The 21,774-nt window shown below is 47.3% G+C and overlaps 1 protein-coding gene across 1 annotated transcript in view; it reads left to right on the top strand.

The window, feature by feature from the left end:
- The window catches only part of LOC127446625 (opsin-3-like), a 73,333-nt gene that overhangs the window by 37,395 nt on the left and 14,164 nt on the right, over positions 1–21,774 (top strand). Inside the window, exons 2-3 of the mRNA XM_051707702.1 lie at positions 14,678–15,003; positions 15,832–16,065. Of these exons, the coding sequence (XP_051563662.1) occupies positions 14,678–15,003; positions 15,832–16,065 (560 nt within the window). The remainder of the gene's footprint in view (positions 1–14,677; positions 15,004–15,831; positions 16,066–21,774) is intronic.

The raw sequence follows: 21,774 nt of genomic DNA, 5'->3' as shown, positions 1-21,774 counted from the left end.
GAGGGCTCCATCACCTGGAGATTGACTTTAACTCTCTGGACTCCATTTCCCATAATCCCCATACCTGTCAATGATTATCTGTTCACCTGTCCCATATCACTCAGACTATTTAAGCCCGGTGTGTGTTCACCCTTTGCGAAGTCTTGTTTTGCCCTGGCTGACATCTTCGAGCGTTCTCTGTATTTACTGCCTTTTCTGTGTATAATTTTGGACTGTTTACCCTGTTTTGACCCACTGCTGCCTGCCTGCTGTTACTACCCTGTTTACCTGGATATTACCTGTGATTGCCTGCCGCCTGCCCTGACCTCTTGCCTGTTTAATAACTATGTCTCTGGTTTGCCTTGTATATTACTATTGCTGGTGATTGATCCCTGCCTGTCTACATTACTACGTTTATTGTAAATAAAGCTGCACTTTGATCTCTACTCCGATGACTCATCGTTACAGAGGCCTTCGCCACAAACCGATCCAGCGGCTTTCTTCAAGTAACTACCAAGCTCTCAGCTCCTTCATCAAACCCAGCAGCACACCCGGCCTCATCAAGAACAACTGACCGTAAAAAAATGGATCTAGCGACATACTTCACACAACTGAGCCAGGCAGACTCATCTATATGGGAGTACTCTCATTTCTTCTCCACCGTTAACATCCACACAGGATTTGATGATGAAAACCTGAAATCCATTTACAGAATCGGACTCCCAACACGCCGGTGGAGGGAATTGCTGGAGACTGGAGACTACACGTGGGAGGAATATGTAATGTTAATCTTAGAGGCACTCGCTTCAGAGGATCCTCCTCTCTCAATCCCGGTTCCGGTTTCCGAGTCTTCCACGCCTGAGTCTGCTCCATACCATCTCACAGCCATGCCTGAGTCTGCTTTATGCCATGTCACAGCCACGCCTCAGCCTGTTCCTTACCCTGTCACAGTCACGCCACAGTCGCCTCCACGCCACGTCACAGCCACGGCCAACGAGCCAATGCCCATGCCTGCCACGGCCAACGAGCCAATGCCCACGCCTGCCACGGCCAACGAGCCAACGGCCACGCCTGCCATGGGCAATGCCCACGCCTGCCACGGCCAACCAGCCAGAAGTCTCATCTGTCAAAGAGCCAGCGTTACTGGTATCGTCTGTCCCAGAGCCAACGTTGCCAGCCTTATCCGTCCCAGAGCCAACGTTGCCTACATTGGCCGTCCGGAGGAGGAGGAGGAGAATAAAGGTTTCCGTTTCCCAGTCTCTGCCAGTGTTCTCGACCATAGAGGTCATTCCCGAGTCTCAGTCCATGCCCAGGACCACAGAAGTTGCTCCCGAGACTCTGTCCATGCCCATGACCACTGAGGTCATTTCCCAGTCATCCTGGACTCTTAACCTTGAGCCTGCAATGGCTCCACCTTCCATGGCACCACTCCTCGAACTTCCCATGGCTCTGCCTTCTACAGTTTCGTCCTTCGAGCCTTTAACGGCTCCGCCTTCCATGGCACCGCTCCTTGAACTTCCCACGTCTCTGCCTTCTATAGCTTCGCCCATCGAAACTGTTATGGCTTCGCCTGCCATGGCTCCACTCCTTGAGCCTCCTACGGCTCCGCCTTCCACGGCTTCACCCTTCGAGTCTGCCACAGCTCCACCTTCTACAACTTTGCCCATTAAGCCTGCCATGGCTCAGCCTTCCGTGGCTTCATCTCTCGAGCCTCCTACAGCTCCATCTAACATGGCTCTGCCCTCAGAGTCTTCCAATCTGGGGTCACCACCCAAGCCTCTTGACCCTGTTTCAGCTCTGTGGTCTTCTGATCCAGATCCTACTCCGAGATGGCCTCCTGGGTCTCCTGGCCAACCACCTGATCCGTTCTGGTCTTCTGGGTCTCCTGGTCATCCACCTGATCTGCTCTGGTCTTCTGGGTCTCCTGACCATCTGCCTGATCTGCTCTGGTCTTCTGGGTCTCCTGGTCGTCCACCCAATCTGCTCTGGTCTTCTGGGTCTCTGAACGTCTGCCTGATCTGCTCTGGCTCCCTTGGTCTCCTGGTCATCCACCTCACCAACTCTGGTATCCCTGGTATCACTCCCTTCTTAAGCCCATCGTGTTCAGTATCTTTGCTAGATTGTTGTTTGATGTTGAGTACTAACCTCACTCTCTCTGCCTAGTTGGTCCTGTCTCATGTACCTGTTGGTTGCCTGTATGTCGTGTGTGTGGTTGCCTTCCAGTATTGCTGCATGTCAGGTGGTCTTCCACGGAGGATACTTCGTCTCTGCCCGCATATCGGGAGTAAAGTTTGCTAATCTCTGCTGGGCATTGTTCTGCATCTCACTAAGCTTCAACAGAGGATTCTACGAATCTGTTCATGACTTCCACAATGCAAACACTCATTCTATGAACACATTATTCATGGATTGCCCCTTGCGTGACTACGACATGCATGTAATTGGAGATCGCTTCCCGCTGCTTCACCCGGTGTCGGGATTTTCTACGTTCCTCAACCCAGTGACTGCTTATTATTACTGTTAATGAACCCTTTGAACTGTTCCTCTGCTCTTGGGTCTGTTTGTCTCATTATCGTTCATTGCAGTTTTGGTGCGGATCCGATGCGATTGTCATGTTCATATCTGCCTAAATGAACCGGACCAAGGGAGAAAATGTGCCAGGTTCCGAAAATGTTTGATTCACAAAAGAGTGTCCTCTCTTCCTTTGAGATGCTATTGTGTTTGCTAAATCAAAATCTTACGATGTGAATGCGCTTTATTCATAAAAACTATTTATTACTGTTCCACATAGATGTTAACAGCATTTACTAGCAAGTCTGGTGACTTCCTTATATGGAGTTTTCATGGACGTGGATTATGATAATTGTGAATGAACGTTTACATTCCCCGTATTTACGAATGCGAGTCCGGCGCAAAGTTTTTGGAAAGGTCAATTTTACGTGAAAATTACTCTGAATTTACTTGTATATTTTCTACGAAAGTTTAATGAATGAGGAACTTCATATTTCATTTGTAAGGCAGCCCTATCCGGGACTTCACAAACAAAGCTTTCTTGTGGAGCTTAAAGGAATGTTACAGGTTTAATACAAGTTAAGCTCTATTGACAGTATTTGTGCCATAATGAGCATTACATCCACTGTTTTCTGATTTACAGATGACCATTAGGGTCTTAAAATTTCCTCATGTATCAATTTTTTAAATCCTGTTCACACTTGATATTAAGATGCATTTTGGTGATCCAGTCACAAGTGGTCAGCACTAATGGGGTCCAAAATGTTTTGTGATCGGATCACTGAAACCACACAGACACACACACACACACACACACACACACACACACACACACGGTATATATACACTGATGAGCCAAAACATTATGACCACCTGCCAAATATGCTTTTGGTCCTCCGCGTGCTGCCAAAACAGCGCCCACCCGCTGAGGCATGGACTCTACAAGACCCTTGTTGGTATCCTGTTGTATCTGCCACCAAGACTTCAGCAGCAGATCCTTCAAGTCCTGTAAGTTGCGAGGTGGAGCCAACATGGATCGGATTTATTGGTCCAGCACATCCCACAGATGCTCAATCAGATTATGCTGTAGAAAACCGCTCCTTTAATTTAGAAAACGTGGCCTCAGCTCGCAAGGACCAACAAAAGTCAGTACGTGTGAATTGTGCCACAGTAGACCTTTTGTTGATTCAAACCAGACAGGATAGCCTTCGTTGCCCTCGCACATCGATGAGCCTTAGGTGCCCAACACCCTGTCGCCAGTTTGTGGTCTGTACCTCCTCATTTCACTGTCGGTAGGTACTCACCACTGCTGATTGGGAGCAGTCCACAAGCCTTGCTGTTTCAGAGATGCTCTGAACCAGTCGTCTGCCCATTTCTCCTGCATTCAACACGTTGACTACGAGAACTAATTGTTCGCTTACCATCTAATCTACCCAGACCTTGACATGTGGCCTTGGTAGGAGATGATCAATGTTATTCGCTTCATCTGTGACTGGTCATAATGTTTTGGCTCATCTGTGCATGTTACGGACCCTCCCCTTGAAATCTGAACACAAGTAGTCACTTGTGAACAGAACCTAATGTGGTTCCTAATACCAGGTGTAAACAGGGCCTGATACCCCAATCATCATGACCATAACATCTGTGTGATGACATAGCCTCCACTGTAAAAGTCAGATGGAAACAGAAATCCTAAGAACCCTTCTCACTCCCAATGGTCCTCCAGAGACCATGTCCCCAGTGGTCATTTAGAACTCATAAAACCATGGTAATATATGTAACCCTTGTATTATTTCATTAAACAAGTACTGGTGTGATCTGTCGACCAAACGGCTGAGCCCACACTAGGGGGCAAATTCACTAAATGTTATGCCACTTTCGTGCATATCTCAAAGAATTTAGTCTTATTTAGTAACCACCCAATCTAGTTTAAGCAGGCTCAGTCTGCATCTTTAATATTTAAATTAAGTCATTGTCATTCCTTTTAGTGCAAACATGCCTCTTTTCAATGTAAATTAGGCATTATAGATGGCACTTTATTCACAAAACTCTGTGCTATTTCCTGTGCGATTCACATCTTGCTATTACCACCCAAGGAAAGCTGAATTTTATCTAAAAGTGATCATGGCAGTAGTAATTCATGGCAGTAGTAATTCATCTAATAATGATAAAATGATGGATAAGAGAATTATAACCTGTAATACATCCAAATGCAAACTGTAGTCAAGCACACTTAAAGAGATGATTCAGGTGTATGGATCACAATAGTGAAGCTATACAGTCCCGCCAGAGAGTTCTAGGTTGCGGTGTTCTGCTGCATTTTCTGCTGCATACTCTGCTATATATCACTCAGAACTGGCCTGCAAGATCAGAATTGCATCGTGCAGTTTGAGTTCAGCACTGTGGGTGCGTGTGCTGCATTGGGTGATCTGCATGATTCCTTTAGTGAAATAGGCACTAAACTAGCACAAACAGAGCATGAAAATAAGAGTAGGGTGTCTAATATGTGAATTTCATTCTTTCCTCTAACTTGACAAAATGTTAATTCTGTAGAACCTTGCAAAGGTGCAGGGAGATGCCCAAGTTGCTGAACAAATTTACAACACAGGAACACCTCTCACAGCTGCCAAAGAGATTGCAACTCCTCTTGTCTATGTCATAGACAGGGTAGGGCAGAAAATGTCCCCCAGAGGCATGTGTCTTTGCAATGATCTGTACAATCTAGCTTGAAAATCTGTTAGCTATAAGAGGACGTCCATTTGTTCTAACATAAAAACTATAGCAAACAAATAGTTGGTCAGACACTGGGCATACCTAATTAGATTTTACTTCCCCTCTCTTATTCAGAGGTTTGGAATGCTGAAATTACAGTTGGTTTATTTAAATGAAATTGTTGGACCACTCAGTAAGAAAGCGGGGTTGGTGCATAACTACTGAGTCTTCAGAATGTCAACGCTGACATTCAGGGCTAATAGATAGGGCACAAAGTTAACTCACTGTTCTTAAAGACGCCTCAGTCAATAAAATAAAATAAAAATGTTAAATGCTTTTTCAAGGAAAGCCACTTAAAGGTGCTTTAAGCAATTTTTTAATGGAATAGTATGCAGAAAACATCTTGGTTACTGTTGTAACCTCCGTTCACTGATGGAGGGAATGAGATGTTGTGTCAATGTAGTGACACTAGGGGTCACGCTTGGGAGCCCTAAACACCTCTGATATTTGAGAAAAGGCCAATGAGAATTGACGGGTGGAATTTGCATGCCACTCCCCTGGACATATGGATATAAAAGGAGCCGGCTTGCAACCACTCATTCAGGTTTGTGCTGAGGAGCCGAGACAGAGTCCCAGCCATTTCAGTGGTAGTTCAGTTTTGTGGCAAGAGGGACACAATGTCTCCTTCCCTCCATCAGGGAACGGAGGTTACAACAGTAACCAAGACATTCCCTATCTGTCACTCACTCGACGTTGTGTTGATGTAGTGACACTAGGGGTCCATATACAAAATGCCACAACCAGCTGAACTGTGTTACGTGGATCGGCGGTGCAGGTGCAGGCAGGCCACTGCGTGCCTAGTAGCAAGTGCACTTGGCCCCATCGTAACCTTCCCAATGCCCCACGCATGTCGCATGGTCCCTCATACCCTAAGGGGGGGGGACAAGATGTACTTACAATGGGAACAGGCCACACCAGCTGCTTCGGCCTTTTCTCTTCTTTTTCTCCCATGAAAGCGAGAATTCATTCAGCTGGGGCCAGATGTATTCGTATCAGGGAAGGTGTTCTTTTTCCCCACGGGGAAAAGACACAGCGGAGACCACATCCTGCCCAAAGGGGAGGTTAACATGGAGAGTACATCACATGGACTTACCAACTGGGAAGTACCACATATGGAAAGAAGTCCCCACAGTAGGTCCTACCCATAAGGGAGGAACTCTACAAACATGGCGACTGGTGGCAGAGCAGGCTCTGCCCAAGGGAAGACACGGATTTGCCATCAGGCAACCAACACATATGGAGCACCTATCCCAATACAGGGACTGACCTGACAGGGCATACTAACGCAAGTACTGGACCTGGCATCGAATTCCTCTGCCGAATTCGCCTGCCGCAGGTGCTGAGGAGGAAAGACATCCAGAGTTCACCGGTCCCGGGAACTTACGTGGGCGAAAAAAAGTGCACGTTTTCTCCTTGGGGAGGGGAAAGGCAATGTGTGCAAGCGGTACACCTGGCCAGCTGCCCGCATACTTACCTGTTCATACCTGCTAACACAAGGGACGAAACTGGCTCAACCCGGAGATTATAAAATCTCGCAACGGTATTGGGTGTCGCCCAGCCCGCTGCTCTACAGATGTTTGTTAGAGAGGTGCTGTTCTCCAAGGCCCAGGAGGATGCCACACTCCTAGTGGAGTGTGCTCGTACTCCCAGGAGGGATGGAGCGCCCTGGGCCTGGTATGCCAAAGTGATGGCATCCATGATCCAGTGGGAAATCCTCTGTTTGGAGACAGCCTTCCCCTTCTGCTGTCCCCCAAAACAGACAAAGAGCTGCTCAGAGCGTCTAAAGCTCTCCGTGCGGTCCAAGTAATCAAGCAAAGCGTGTACCGGACACAGCAAAGACAAGGCTGGGTCTGCCTCCTCCCGGGGAAGCACTTGCAGGTTCACCACCTGATCCCTAAAAGGGGTAGTGGGAACCTTGGGCACATAGCCTGGCCGGGGTCTCAGGATCACGTCAGAGTATGCCAGACCGAACTCTAGGCACGTATCACTGACAGAGAACGCCTGCAGATCCCCAACCCTCTTGATAGAAATAAGCGTAGTCAGGAGGGCCGTCTTCAATGAGAGGGCCTTTAGCTCGACTGACTCCAGGGGCTCAAACGGGGCTCTCTGTAGGCCCAGCAGGACCACAGAGAGATCCCACGAGGATTCAACCTCCATGCACCTCTAAGGAACCTGATGATCAGGTCATGCTTCCCCAAGGACTTACCATCCACCACATCGTGGTGTGCCGCTATAGTGGCCACATACACCTTCAAGGTTGGGGGGGCAGCCGCTTCACAGATGCCACTTCAAGGCATACAGCTGCCTCATAGAGGGAGCCCTCTATGATAGGTGGTAGCCCACTTAGGTCTTACATGTCCCATCCAGGGGCCAGACATGGAGATTCCAGAAGTCTGGGCACGGGTGCCAAATCGTGCCCCGTCCCTGAGAAAGGAGGTCCTTCCTCGGGGGAATTCGCCTGGGAGGGGCTGTTGCAAGGAGCATGAGCTCTGAGAACCAAGTCTGGGTGGGCCAGTATGGCACTACCAACACAACCTGTTCTTCGTCCTCCCTGACCTTGCACAAAGTCTGTGCAAGTAGGCTCACTGGGGGAAATGCATACTTGCGCAGACCCCGGGGCCAGCTGTGTGCCCGTGCGTCCGTGCCAAGGGAGGCCTCGGCCAGGGAGTACCACAGCGGGCAATGGGAGGATTGCAGGGAAGCAAACAGGTGGGCCATGGCATGCAGGGCGGAGGCGGCCTGTCCAGCGGCACTGTAAGCCTTGGCCATCAGAGACGACGTTGACTTGGACGGGAGCCTAGGGCGATTCTGCCAGGTGGTGGCCTTTTGCGGGCACAAGTGCACCGCAACCGCCTGCTCCACCTGAGGAACCTCCGTGTACACCCTGGTCGCCCCACCGTCAAGGGTAGTGAAAACGGAGGAACTCAGAGACTGGGTCCAGGCAGTAAAAGGTGCCTGCCGCAAATTTGTGAGTTCCTCATGCACCTCTGGGAAGAATGGAACTGGGGCGGAGCATGGCTTTGAGCAGCGCTCTGAGCCCAGGAACCAATCATTGAGCTGCGAGGGCTCAGGGCAGGGTGGAGGGTTCCACTCAAGCCCAAAGCTCGCGGCAGCCCAGGCAAGCATGGCTGCCAGCTCCGCGTCAGCCTCAGACTGAGTGACCACACACAAAAGTGGGAGTCCCGCCGAGTCCTCCGCATCCGACTGTAACAGCCTGCTCTCCGATGCTGCTATTGAGAGCTCATCCTCCTCTTGAGCCCCGAATGAGACATTAAACTCGCCCTGGGGCGAGCCGCCTGACTCATCCCAGAACTCGACCAGGGCGAACGAGCGTACTGGGGAACGGGAGGTCCATGGGGGTTCACCCAGCGGAACCGCTCCCATTGGGGTCCACAAATCACCCCCAGCGCTAACCGTCGCAGCCTTGTGCCCGTAGGCAGAAGGACCGGGGCGGGGAGTCGCTGGAGTGACTTTCCCTCTGAAGAAGGAAAGCCACGACTGCAACGTTGCCATGGTTATGCTCTCGCAGTGATATTTGAAATTGTCCTATAGTTGTTTAATATGCCGTTATCCAGACTGCGCTTTTTTAAAAGGGGCTTAACAACTGCAGTTTTAAGAGACTTCGGAAAAGTGCCTGAAAGGAGTGAGGCATTCACTATCTCTAAGAGATCGGTTTCTAGACAGTCAACACATTTAAAAAAAAAAGATGTGGGGAGTGTGTCAAGACAGCAGGTCGATGTTTTAAGCTGCTGTACTGATTCTTTCAGGGTTTGCCATCAATTGCCTCAAAATCAGACACTGTCTAATTTCTGAAGTTGTTGTGGTGGGTGCTGTCTAACATCAGTGCAACATGAGGATGAGCTGATTGCCATTCTAAGGTCATTGATTTTGTTTCCTGAAAAAAAGATGCAAACTCGTTGTATTTGCTGTTAGAGAGCATTTCACAGGGAACCTGTGCTGGTGGGTTAGTCTCTCTACAGTAGCAAATAGAGTCCTGGTGTTGTTTATGTTGCTGTTTATAATGCAGGAGAAGAAAGTCTGTCGAGCTGTGCCTAGTTCCAAATTAAAAGCATGAAGGCTGTCTCCATAGATATTGTAATGGACTTCAAGTTTTGTTTTCTACCACATTCATTCTGCTTTTCTGCATTTCCTGTTCATGCTTTGTACTGCTGTTGTGTTTCTCCAAGGTACTTTATGCCTGCCAGTAATTTTCTTGGCCTTTACAGGAGCAATTTCATCAATAGCATTTTTAACTTTAGAGTAACAGTTATCAAGAACATCAACAGATTCTGCAGATATTCTTGGTGTGATAGATAAAACCTTCACAAATTGCACAGTAGTGTTTTCATTTATATACCTCTTCTTGACAGAGACAGATCTAATTTCAATGGGTGGAGAAATCAGTATATCAAAGAAAATACAGAAATGGTCAGATAGTGCTACATCCTTAATAACAGTGGATGAAATGTTCAGACCCTTGCTAATAAGCAGATCTAGAGTGTGGCCATGAGTGTGTGTGGGTCAAATTACATGCTGTATCAAGACAAAAGTGTTTAAAACAGTTATGAGTTCTTTGGCAGTGTTGTTTTCAGGATTATCTACAGTACATGGCTATTAAAATCCCCTGCAATAATAAAACAGTCAAATTTAGATGAAATTGCTGATAAAAGTTCTGTAAAATCATCAATAAATGTAGAAGAGTTTTTTAGAGGCCTATACATAATTATAAATAGAATGCATGGAGCATCTTTTAGTACAATACTTAAATACTCAGAGGATCATCAAGTAATCACCAAGTGGCAACAGAGCAGCTATTCCTCTTCTACTAGCTCTGCAGATACTCATAAAAGTAAAGTTTGGAGGGGCTGATTCATTGAGGACTGTTGCACTGCAGCTGTTATCTAACCAAGTTTCATTTAGAAACATAAAATCCAGGTTATTTGTGGTTATGAGAAAAAATGACTTGTTTTTAAGTGAGTGGATGTTTGAAAGTGCTAATTTAACAGTATATGTTTTTGGCTCCAAAGTAATCTCAGATTGACGTATAATAGGTAACAGATTAGAAAGGTTTGCTGTACATCTTGAGAATCACTTGACACAACAGATAAAGAGAAAGCTACAGGCAGATTGGGTTCCCGCTTGTTCTGTGAACATTGGTGAATGTTGCTGCTACCGTAGCAGAGACCCGACACATATCACTGAGAGTTGTTATCAGTTGTTTGCTGTTCACCCAGAGCAGATGAAGTACAGTATGGTCCCTGGCATTGTGGCAGCAGCTGGAGAGCTCTCTCAGAGGGAGGGGGAGGGTGAGCTGGGCCTACAGGCTTTGATGTTAGTGGGGCCATTACTTGCTATATTATTTGTCTGAGAGTAAAACAAATAGGCTGGTTGTATTCTACTCTTTAAGAGCTTTCCAACTACATATGACAAAAGGCTATTTGATCAGTTTGATGTTTTTACCTATTACAATATGTACAGTGCAAAATTATTAATAAATGATCAAAAATGAACACTTCTGATTTGTCTGCAAATTTCAAAGCACATTTCAGTTTTTGTCATAATGCCTAAATTCATTGTAAAGTACAACTTCTAAGGTTTAAAACGATACCTATTTTGTGTTGGTTAAGACTGTGGTAATTAATATTTTGATTATTATTTTTCTACGCTGTCTTAAAGGGTTAATGTCATATTCAGATTCAAAACAGTTGTCAACTGAGGGCGCTATTTTGCTTCTGTTGTGTTTGACAACTGGGAGAAGATGCAGTGCTGCTCTACTGTTTGGTGTCGGTTCCGATGCTGTTTTTGTAGGGTGGTGTTTTGGAAAGAGGGGACATTTCTAATTCAGTGGCTCAGCCATGCAGAAGTTCCAGAATGGTAGAAATCACTTACAGCACCTTTAATTTATGCTGTAGCAAGAGGCTCATATGGTGATTTTGAAAGTTCCTGCTACACAAGTGAGAGGTCCTAGGTGGAGACCTGCAGGGACCTTGGTCTCATTCTCTGAGCACCTTTTAAGAAGGTAATGGTAAGGTAAAGTGAACCAACAGGCCTGCCATCCAGTTTAACATTCCTAATAGATATGGCTGAAACATTGACTGTTCTGACTGTTCTGGCTGTTCTGTCGCTCTGAAGAAAACTGAACATTACCTTCAGAGTTGACAGGATCTGGCCCTTGCTGTTGTCACCAAGTAGAAAACAATTTCCAATTATAAGTGTAGTTTTATCTTCTGGAAGAAGCTCTGGAGTTTAACCCTGTCTGGAGGACAGCGGGATCACAGTGTGCTAGCCAAAGTTTGGGCTCCTGAGTGGCCAGACCCAGAGCTGCATCCCGGCTGAATATCAAATTGAATTGTGCTTTTGTGAGAGAAGGTCTACTCTGATTGGTATTGCCCATTTTGTACCGTTTAACAAACTGAGCACTGGGAACCATGGCTCCATTAGCCATCTTGGGGCCACAAAGAGAAGATTATTATAACCTAGGTGGACTTTGTTGAGAACGGCCTAGATCAGCGACATTGGTGGGATAGAGTGGTATGGAGACACCACTCTCCTGGGTGGATCTTCTACCAAGACAGAATATCTGCTGGTCTGTTCTGGACACTTGGTATGTGCACATCCAGCATGGATGCAAACCAAGGACACTAGTCAGGATATGCTGAGATATTCTCAGTAACTGATGAGACCGCATTCCACCCTGGGAATTTATGTTAACAGAGGTTTTGTCTGTTTTGACCAAAACATGCTTGCCCTTCAGTAATGACAGGCAGTATCTGAGAGCAAGAAAAACTTATTGGAGTTTGAGAACATTGATACAGTATGTTCCTTCTGATGTCTGGTTGACCATACCCCCTGAACTGGCTGGTGGTGCCAGACAGCGCTCCAGCACATTCTTGAGAAATGTCACGTCATTTGTACTTTGCAGCAACTGGGGATGTTTCCCAGTTTGACACGCTTCTTTTGAAAACAGATCACTAATTGAAAAAAAAAAGGATTTTCTTGTGGTGGTGCCCTTTTAGATGCACTCTGAAACTACTGAACCACACTTGGATTGGTCTGACAATTGTGGCGGTGTGTGCAAGAGACAGACACTGTGTGGCTTCAGGCCTTAGAGAGGCATTTATTTTAAATAATAAAGAACATAAACAATTAAATAGGAAAAAAGTGTTCAAGTGGAATAAGTGTCCAAAAAAGGGGAGCCTGGTGTCCTTGCAGTGTGCTGGGGTTATGTGATGGTAGGGTAGTGGTAAGAGAGCAAGGTCCAGGTAAAAGTGGCAGGGTCCTGCGGCTGCACAAGCTCCACCCTGAGGCCATTGCGCTTGAGGGGAAGGGTGGCCCAGTATCCAGGCACGTCAGCCAACACATACTCTAATACCCGCAATCGCATCTAATTCACCACTGGGATTTCCAACTTACTACCGTCCTGGACCTGCGAGGACGCCAGTGTGCATACATAGGGGACAAGAGGCAGGCCTCTCCAAGAGATTTAGACCCAATAACTGAGAAGGCTGCCACTGTCAACCTAATCAATCTCTGGAAAGTCTTCACCTTAATGATTGCATTCAGTTGGAACTGATCTAGACTTCTCCTTATGCAGTGAGGCCAACAGTAGATATGAATTGAGAATAATTGTCAAGACCAGCTAACATCTGGCATAGTTATCCCAGATGTCCAAGCTTGAGATGTGCTTTAATTTCTCCTTAAGACAAAGCTATTGCGTAAGATATGACACATATTAGCCAGTCATCCAGATATGGTAGTATCCTGATCTTCTGGAAACTCAGAGGAGTAATCACTGCACTCATGCACTGTGTGAAAATCCGGGAGGCCAGAGAAAGACCCAATGGAAGAACTGATATGCCAACAAGTATGGGAATGTGAAAGAAAGCATTCTTGAGATCTGTTGCCATGAACCAATCCCCTGGTCTGATGCTGTGTAGAACATCTGAAGTTTGTAGCACCCTAAAACAATATTCCTTGTGATAGTAATTCAGATCCTCAGATCCAAAGTGGGTATTAGAGGGCTGTCTTTTATACTACTTGGCACTTTTTCTAGTATAAATGTTAAAAAGCCATTATTTTAACTTGGCTTGTCATACATGGAAATTGTTGTCACATGAACAATGTCCATGTGTGACCAGTCAAACTAAAATGAAGGCAATTTACCGTTTGTTCCAGAAGAAGTGCCTTGGACTATAATTTTTCTACATACAGATGTTAATTTGTATTGAAACCAGAACATGTCTTTCATACAAAGTCTGTTTAAGAAGTTCTGCCTTGCCACTTATGTGGCCCTGACTAGAGGGTATGCTGCAGTGTCTCGTTTTTTCAAAAACACACTCAGCATGAAAAATGTGTCCTGATCGTAATCCCCTACTTTGTGTTTCTGCTGTGCAAATATGTTCAGCCATACTCTTGTGTATCATTTCTTGTATACACAGTAGCAAATTCTACAACCTAAGATTGTGACAACAGACTCAAAGATTAACAGATTTCAATAGTTCCTTATTAGCACAGGCTTTTATGTCCTTAAAGGATCGAAAAAATGGGATGGGATGAAATCTGTCCTTCATATTCTGGTGAATGTAAACTGTTGTCCTCAATGCATTTTAATTTCTGAATGTTGGAGAAAAAAATTATTTTGGCGTGATATTAATTTATTTATTTGCATATAATCTCTTTAAATAGTGGATGTGTCTCATCGCCCAGTCTGAAAATTCCTATATTTGCCCTTTGAACAACAACAGGGAATGAAAGTTGCTTAAAGGCATTTTCATTAATATGTAATTCTGGCTACAATATGGGGCCATAGTAGTTTACCCACTTTTTAAATGTGCTCTGTAGCTTAGGGACATTTCCAATTTTTGTTTCTTAAATCATAAAATGGTTTGACATTAAGTGCTTCTCTGGGGACCTCAACTAATCAAACAAACAAAACAATTATGATTATTCTCTGGATCTTAAATTAATGGACATCACAGACATTTTCTCCCGTAATTTTTTTTTTATTTTTTTTTTTTTTTTTTTATCATTTATGAAGTTGAAGATGATTAATGTCCATTTGAATAAAATTACTTTTTGATTTTCTTTTTGAGTGCTGATTTACTAAAATAAATGTGTTATCCTTACAAAGTTTACTTCAAGATGTTATTTATGAGTATGAATTAACAGATTTTATAATAGGTACTAAACAAAATGATATTTCATGCAATTGCTCAAGGAAAAGTATCCTATTAATATTTGTCCATGTGTATTTTTTCTTTCTTGAACATTGAAAAAAATAATACAATAAAAAATAGTACTAAAGATACTGTTTACCCTTGACCAAATAACCACCAGTTCTTTATTAACTGTGGCTCTGCAGTTTTAACATTGAACATGAGCATACAGACTAACTTTTCTTTTCATTTCTTAACAGGGATTGTATCATTGATCTCTCTGGCAATCCTTTCATATGATCGTTATAGCACTTTAACGGTTTACAACAAGAGGGTCCCAGACTACAGTAAGCTCTTGTTGGCTGTTGGGAGCTCCTGGCTCTACTCCCTGTTCTGGACAGTTCCCCCCCTGCTGGGTTGGAGTAGCTATGGACTGGAAGGGGCTGGCACCAGCTGCTCGGTCACATGGACAGCCAACACCCCACAATCTCATTCCTATATAATCTGTCTGTTCATTTTCTGTTTGGGAATTCCCGTTCTGGTCATGGTTTACTGTTACAGCCGGCTCCTTTGTGCTGTCAAACAGGTAAATTCAGTCATGGCATTCCAACTCATAGTGATAAACAATCTTGTCATTACAAGTTCAATACAACAGGGTAAGGATTAACTGCAGAGCCAGTCTTAAGATTTCCCATCTTATCCACCCTAAAGTAAGGCTTTAGAGTTTAAATACACCAGATATCACAACTCAGAACTATTGCCTTCAGTGCACTGTTTCCAATCCTCTCTGGAACAAAACATTGTCTCTCCAACTCAAGCCCAGAGTTCTCAAACTAGATCAGTATGTCTGACTCCAGATAAAGATGAAACCGCCTCTATCGATATTTGAGCTGGTGTTTTATTTGAAATGCACATGCTCTAAACATGCTTTATGCTAAACATGAGATAAACCAGCTGTAATATAGGTCACAAAAAGGGAAGATCTTGAGGTGTGACCTCATGAAAAAAGCTTTTAAAATGTCTGGGTGTACATGTACCCAAATTATGTTTTAGACTGTAGCTTTTAAAGTGGACATGGAAAATGTTCCATTTTATATAATGAAGCAGACCCAATATGATGAAATATGAAAGTAGCTCCTAATTTATATTTGGAATACATATAATTGCATCTGTACCACATACACTTCATATAAATGCTAAATTGATGAGATTTCAGTAAGTCTATGTGAATGTCGGATAAATTCCTATTCCTGAACCTTATGAATCAGTGGCTCTAAACCAGGCCACAGGTTCTTTCAATAGTGGATCAGAATTTTTTAATATGGGATTTGTGTCTACTGACAACTTCTTCTGAATCATCTGCTGGTGCAAACAGAAAATATAACTTAATCTCAATGTTAATGTGTTTCCTCAGGTGGGGCACATCAGGAAGACAGCAGCCCGGAGAAGAGAGTATCACATTTTATTTATGGTCATCACCACAGTGGTGTGCTACTTATTGTGCTGGATGCCTTATGGGGTAGTTGCAATGATGGCCACATTTGGACGTCCGGGCATCATCACACCCATTGCGAGCGTGGTGCCATCCCTCCTAGCCAAAAGCAGCACAGTCATCAACCCTCTTATCTACATCCTTATGAACAAACAGGTTAGACATTGCCAGCTTTTTAATTCCCACTGAGTCCTGGGTATGTAGTCTTTTCACAGCTCATATACACTGAGAAATTAATTTAACCTTTTGTTTTGATTTTATTGTCTTTATTTATAAACAGGATATAAAACCACATCCACGATGATGAAAAACTACCAAAACCACCACCAGCCTATAGAAATTAATATTACAAAATTGATAAAAAGAGATGATAAATAATACTAAATTCCATTCATAATATGAGTTTTTTAGACAATAACAGCAGATAAGTATTGGCACAGATTAAAACATCCTGGTTACTTTCGTAACCTCCGTTCCCTGATGGAGGGAACGAGATGTTGTGTCGATGTAGTGACACTAGGGGTCACTCTTGGGAGCCCCAAACACCTCTGCTTTTTTGAAAAAAGGCCAATGAGAATTGGCGAGTGGAATTTGCATGCCACTCCCCCAGACATACGGGTATAAAAGGAGCTGGTATGCAACCACTCATTCAGGTTTTGTGCTGAGGAGCCGAGACCAGGTCCCGGCCATTTCAGCAGGTATGCAAGAGGGACACAATGTCTCGTTCCCTCCTTCAGGGAACGGAGGTTACGAAAGTAACCAGGACATTCCCTATCTGTCACTCACTCGACGTTGTGTCGATGTAGTGACACTAGGGGACCCTATACAAAATGCCACAACTATCTGAACTGTGTAACGTGAACTGGTGGTGTGTTAGGGGTAGACCGCTGTGTGCCTCATAGCCAGCACACCAGGCCATCACATAACCTCCCCCAACGCTCTTATGAGCATCGCACGGTCCATCAGGAACAAGTTGACTGCCCAACGATAGGGACAGGCTAGCCCAGCCGAGGCCTCTTTCCCTCTTTTCTCCCCAAAAAGAGTGGAATTTGTTCTGCACATGTGGAGCACCTACCTCAGTACAGGGGCTCATTAGCGCATATACTGGGCTGGCAGCGAGTTTCTCTGCATACTCAACTGCCAGAGGGCTGAGGAGGAAAGTCATCCAGGGATCACAGTCTGTGAACACGACTGGGAGGCAAGAGCACACGTCTTCACCTCAAGGGAAGGGAAAGGCGCTATGCACAAGCGGTACACCAGGCCAGCTGTCCCGGAACTTACCTGCTCATGCCTGCCAATACACGGGACGAGACCGGCTCAACCCGGAGATTGTAGAACCTTGTAAAGGTGTTGGGTGTTGCCCAGCCCGGTACTCTGCAGATGTCTGCCAAAGAGGCACCACTGGCCAGGGCCCATGAGGCCACCACACCCCTGGTGGAGTGGGCTCGTAACCCCACAGGGGCTGGCACATACTGAGCCTGATATGCCATCGTGATGATGTCAATGACCCAGTGGGCGATCCTCTGATTGAAGACAGCGCTTCCTTTCCGCTGTCCAGCGAAGCAGACAAAGAGCTGCTCGGAGCTTCTAAGGTTCTGCGTGCGATCCAAATAGATGTGTAAAGCTTGCACCGGACACAGCAATGCCAAAGCTGGGTCTGCCTTCTCCTGGGGCAGTGCTTGCAGGTTCACCACCTGATCCCTAAAAGTGGTTGTGGGAACCTTGGGCACATAGCCCGGTTGGGGTCTCAGGATCACGTGAGAGTAACCCAGACCGAACTCCAGGCATGATTCGCTAACAGAGAATGCCTGCAGGTCCCCTACCCTTTTGATGGAAGTGAGCGCAGTCAGGAGGGCAGTCTTCAAAGAGAGTGCCTTAAGCTCAGCTGACTCCAAGGGCTCAAAGGGAGCTCCCTGTAGACCCCAAAGGACTACAGAGAGGTCCCATGAGGGGACGAGGCATGGTCTGGAGGGATTCAACCTCCTAGCACCTCTCAGGATCCTGATGATCAAGTCATGCTTACCCAAGTACTTACCATCTACTGCATCGTGATGAGTCAAAATAGCAGCTACATACACCTTCAGGGTGGAGGGGGACAGCCACCCCTCCAGCTTCTCCTGCAGGATGGAAAGTACTGCGAATCTCTGGGGGTCTTCGCGTCGGGAAGAACACCACTTAGCGAACAGATGTCACTTCAAGGCATACAGGTGCCTCATAGAGGGCACCCTAGCCTGAGTGATCGTGTCTACCATCGTGGGTGGTAGGCCACTTAGGTCTTCCGCATTCCATCCAAGGGCCAGACGTGGAGATTCCAGAGGTCTGGTCATGGGTGCCAGATGGTGCCCCGTCCCTGAGAAAGAAGGTCCTTCCTCAGGGGAATTCGCCAGGGAGGGACTGTCGTGAGGAGCGTGAGATCCGAGAACCACGTCTGGGTGGGCCAGTAGGATGCTACTAGGATGATCTGCTCCTCATCCTCCCTGACATTGCACAGGGTCTGTGCAAGTAGGCTTAATGGGGGAAATGCATATTTGCGTAGTCCAGGGGGCCAGCAGTGTGCCAGTGCATCTATACCGAGAGGTGCCTCAGTTAGGGCATACCAAAACGGGCAGTAGGAGGATTCCCGGGAAGCAAACAGGTCTACCAGTGCTCGACTGAATTGACTCCAAATCAACTGGACCACCTGAGGGTGGAGACTCCACTCTCCCCTGAGGGTAACCTGATGTGACAGTGCGTCCGCTGTGGTGTTGAGGTCGCCCGGGATGTGAGTGACTCATAGCGACTTGAGGCGCTGCTGACTCCAGAGGAGGAGGTGGCGGGCGAGTTGTGACATGCAACGGGAGTGTAGACCGCCTTGATGATTGATGTACGCTACCGTCGCTGTGTTGTCTGTCCGGACCAACACGCCCATTGCATACGGTGCCCCAGCCCGTCTTGGAGGCATCTGTTGTAACCACGACACGCCTGGAGACCTGCTCTAGGGGAACCCCTGCTCGTAGAAATGCAAGGTCGGTCCAAGGACTGAAGAGGCGGTGACAGATTGCCGTGATAGCCACTCGATGTGTCCCGTGGTGCCATGCCCATCTCGGGACTCGAGTCTGAAGCCAGTGCTGAAGCGGTCTCATATGCATCAACCCGAGCGGTGTGGCCACCGCTGAGGATGCCATATGCCCCAGGAGCCTCTGAAAAAGTTTCAGTGGAACCGCTGTCCTCCATCTGAACGCCTTCAGACATTTCAGCACCGACTGTGCATGCTCGTTCGTGAGGCGTGCTGTCATCGAGACTGAGTCCAACTCCAAACTGAGAAAAGAAATGCTCTGAACCGGGGAGAGCTTGCTCTTTTCCCAGGTGACCCGAAGCCCCAGTCGGCTGAGGTTCCGGAGCACAAGGTGCCTGTGTGCGCACAGCAACTCTCGAGAGTGAACTATGATTAGCCAGTCGTCGAGATAGTTGAGGATGCGGATGCCCACTTCCCTTAGCAGGGCAAGGGCTGCCTCTGCGACCTTCGTGAAGACACAGGGGGACAAGGACAGGCCAAAGGGGAGGACCTTGTACTGGTACACCTGGCCTTCAAAGGCAAACCACAGGAAGGGTCTGTGTCGAGGTAAGATCGAGACATGGAAGTACGCGTCCTTCAGGTCTACCGCCGCGAACCAATCTTGATGCCAGACGCTCGCTAGGATACGTTTTTGCATCAGCATCTTGAACGGGAGACTGTGCAAAGCCTGTTTAGGTACTCGCAGGTCCAGGATTGGTCGCAACCCACCGTCTTTCTTCGGTGCGATGAATTAAGGGCTGTAGAACCCTTTCTTCATCTCGGCTGGAGGGACAGGCTCTATCGCGCCCTTGTGCAGAAGGGTAACGATCTCCACATGCAAGGTAGCGGCGTTCTCACTCTTCACCGAGGTGAAGCGGATGCCGCTGAACCTGGGCGGGCGCCTAGCGAATTGAATCGCGTAGCCTTGTCGGACTGTCCGGGTCAGCCATTGCGAGGGGTTGGAAAGCGCGAGCCACGCGCCCAAACTCCGGGCGAGGGGGACCAAGGGAATGATCACGTCGGACGTACCAGCGGGTGGGGCCACGTCGAGAGGATTCGAGCCCCATGGCCATGGGGCCGTGCCGGAGCAGGATGTGTTGTATGGCCTTGTCCACCGAGAACTGCTGGGCAAAGCCCTCGACGGTGTCGCTGAACAGGCCAACCTGGGAGATGGGGGTGTCAAGGAACCGTGCCTTGTCAGCCTCTAGCATCTCAACCAAGTTGAGCCAAAATTGGCGCTCCTGGACCACCAGGGTGGACATCGCCTGCCCAAGAGACCGCGCTGTGACCTTCATTGCCCGGAGAGCGAGGTCGGTCGCCAAGTGCAGTTCCTGCATCAATCCCGGGTCAGAACTACCCTCGTCCAGTTCTTTTCACACATTGGCTTGGTGTACTTGCAGGAGAGCCATGGTGTGCAGGGCGGAGGCGGCTTGTCCAGCGGCAACATAGGCCTTAGCTATCAGGGATGATGTAAACCTACAGGCCCTGGACGGGAGCTTTGGCCGCCCATGCCAGATGGCAGCGCACTGTGGACACAAGTGCACCACGAGCGCCTTATCCACCTGGGGGATCACCGAATACCCCCTGACCGCTGCACCATCGAGGGTAGTGAGAGCGGGGGAGCCGCAAGACCGGGACCGGGCAGTAAAAGGTGCCTCCCACGATCTTGTCAGCTCCTCGTGCACTTCCGGGAAGAAAGGAATGGGGGCGGGGTGTGGCCATGGGCGGCGCCCCGAGCCCAGGAACCAATCGTCGAGATGTGAGGGTTCAGGGGAGAATGGAGGGTTCTACTCTAGCCCAATGCTTGCCACCGCCCGGGAAAGCATGTCCGTCATTTCCGCATCGGCCTGGGACTGGCCGATCATTCCCGAAGGAGGAAGCCCAGTCGAAGCCTCTGTGTCTGACTGGGTGAGCCCACTCTCCGATGCTGCACTCGATAACTCGTCTTCTTCCCGGGCTCCGAACAAGAGGTCGATCTCATCCGAGTGCCCGATTGGGGCAAGCGAGCGTGCTGGGAGGTCCGTGGGGGGATACCCGGCAGAGGTGGTCCCATTGATGTCCCCAAATCGCCCCCAGTGCTAACCGGCACGGCCTCATACTTGTAGGTAGAAGGACCGAGGCGGGGAGCCGCTGGGGTGGCTTGCTTTCTTACGAATGCAAGCCGCAACCGCAACGTTGCCATCATCATGTTCTCGCAATGAGGACAAGACCCATCCACGAATGATGTCTCCGCGTGGGCAGTGCCCAGACACGTAAGACAGCGATCGTGGCCGTCAGAAGCGGAGAGATAACGACCGCAACCAGGAATAACACACAAACGGAAAGGCATTTAAAAAAAAAAAGACGTTCCATATGTGCCGCTCTTTTAGGAAGAAAATATACTCTTTTAGAATATACTCTTTTTGTTGTTCTGCCGAAGTGCCCATGGGCATTTTCTGCACTATACGGGTGCAGAGGGGGAGAAGCCGCTGAAATGCGCCGTAGAATCCAGCAGATGAGGTGAATGAACTTCGCGGATGAATTCAGCTTCAATGAATAGAACCGCTCGGCTCCGAAGAGAAAATCTGAAAGAGTGGTTGCATACCAGCTCCTTTTATACCCGTATGTCCGGGGGAGTGGCATGCAAATTCTCATTGGCCTTTTTTAAAAAAAGCAGAGGTGTTTGGGGCTCCCAAGAGTGACCCCTAGTGTCACAACATCGACACAACGTCGAGTGAGTGACAGATAGGGAACTGTACTGTCAAAATATTACAGGTCTTTAAATTACATGTGCCAACTTTTCCCAAAAAATTATATAACCATTTCAGAAAAAGTCATAGAAATTATATGCA

This window comes from Myxocyprinus asiaticus, chromosome 9 (assembly GCF_019703515.2).
Source record: "Myxocyprinus asiaticus isolate MX2 ecotype Aquarium Trade chromosome 9, UBuf_Myxa_2, whole genome shotgun sequence".
Lineage (NCBI taxonomy): Eukaryota > Metazoa > Chordata > Actinopteri > Cypriniformes > Catostomidae > Myxocyprinus > Myxocyprinus asiaticus.
This window is presented reverse-complemented; position numbering and strand designations above follow the sequence as displayed.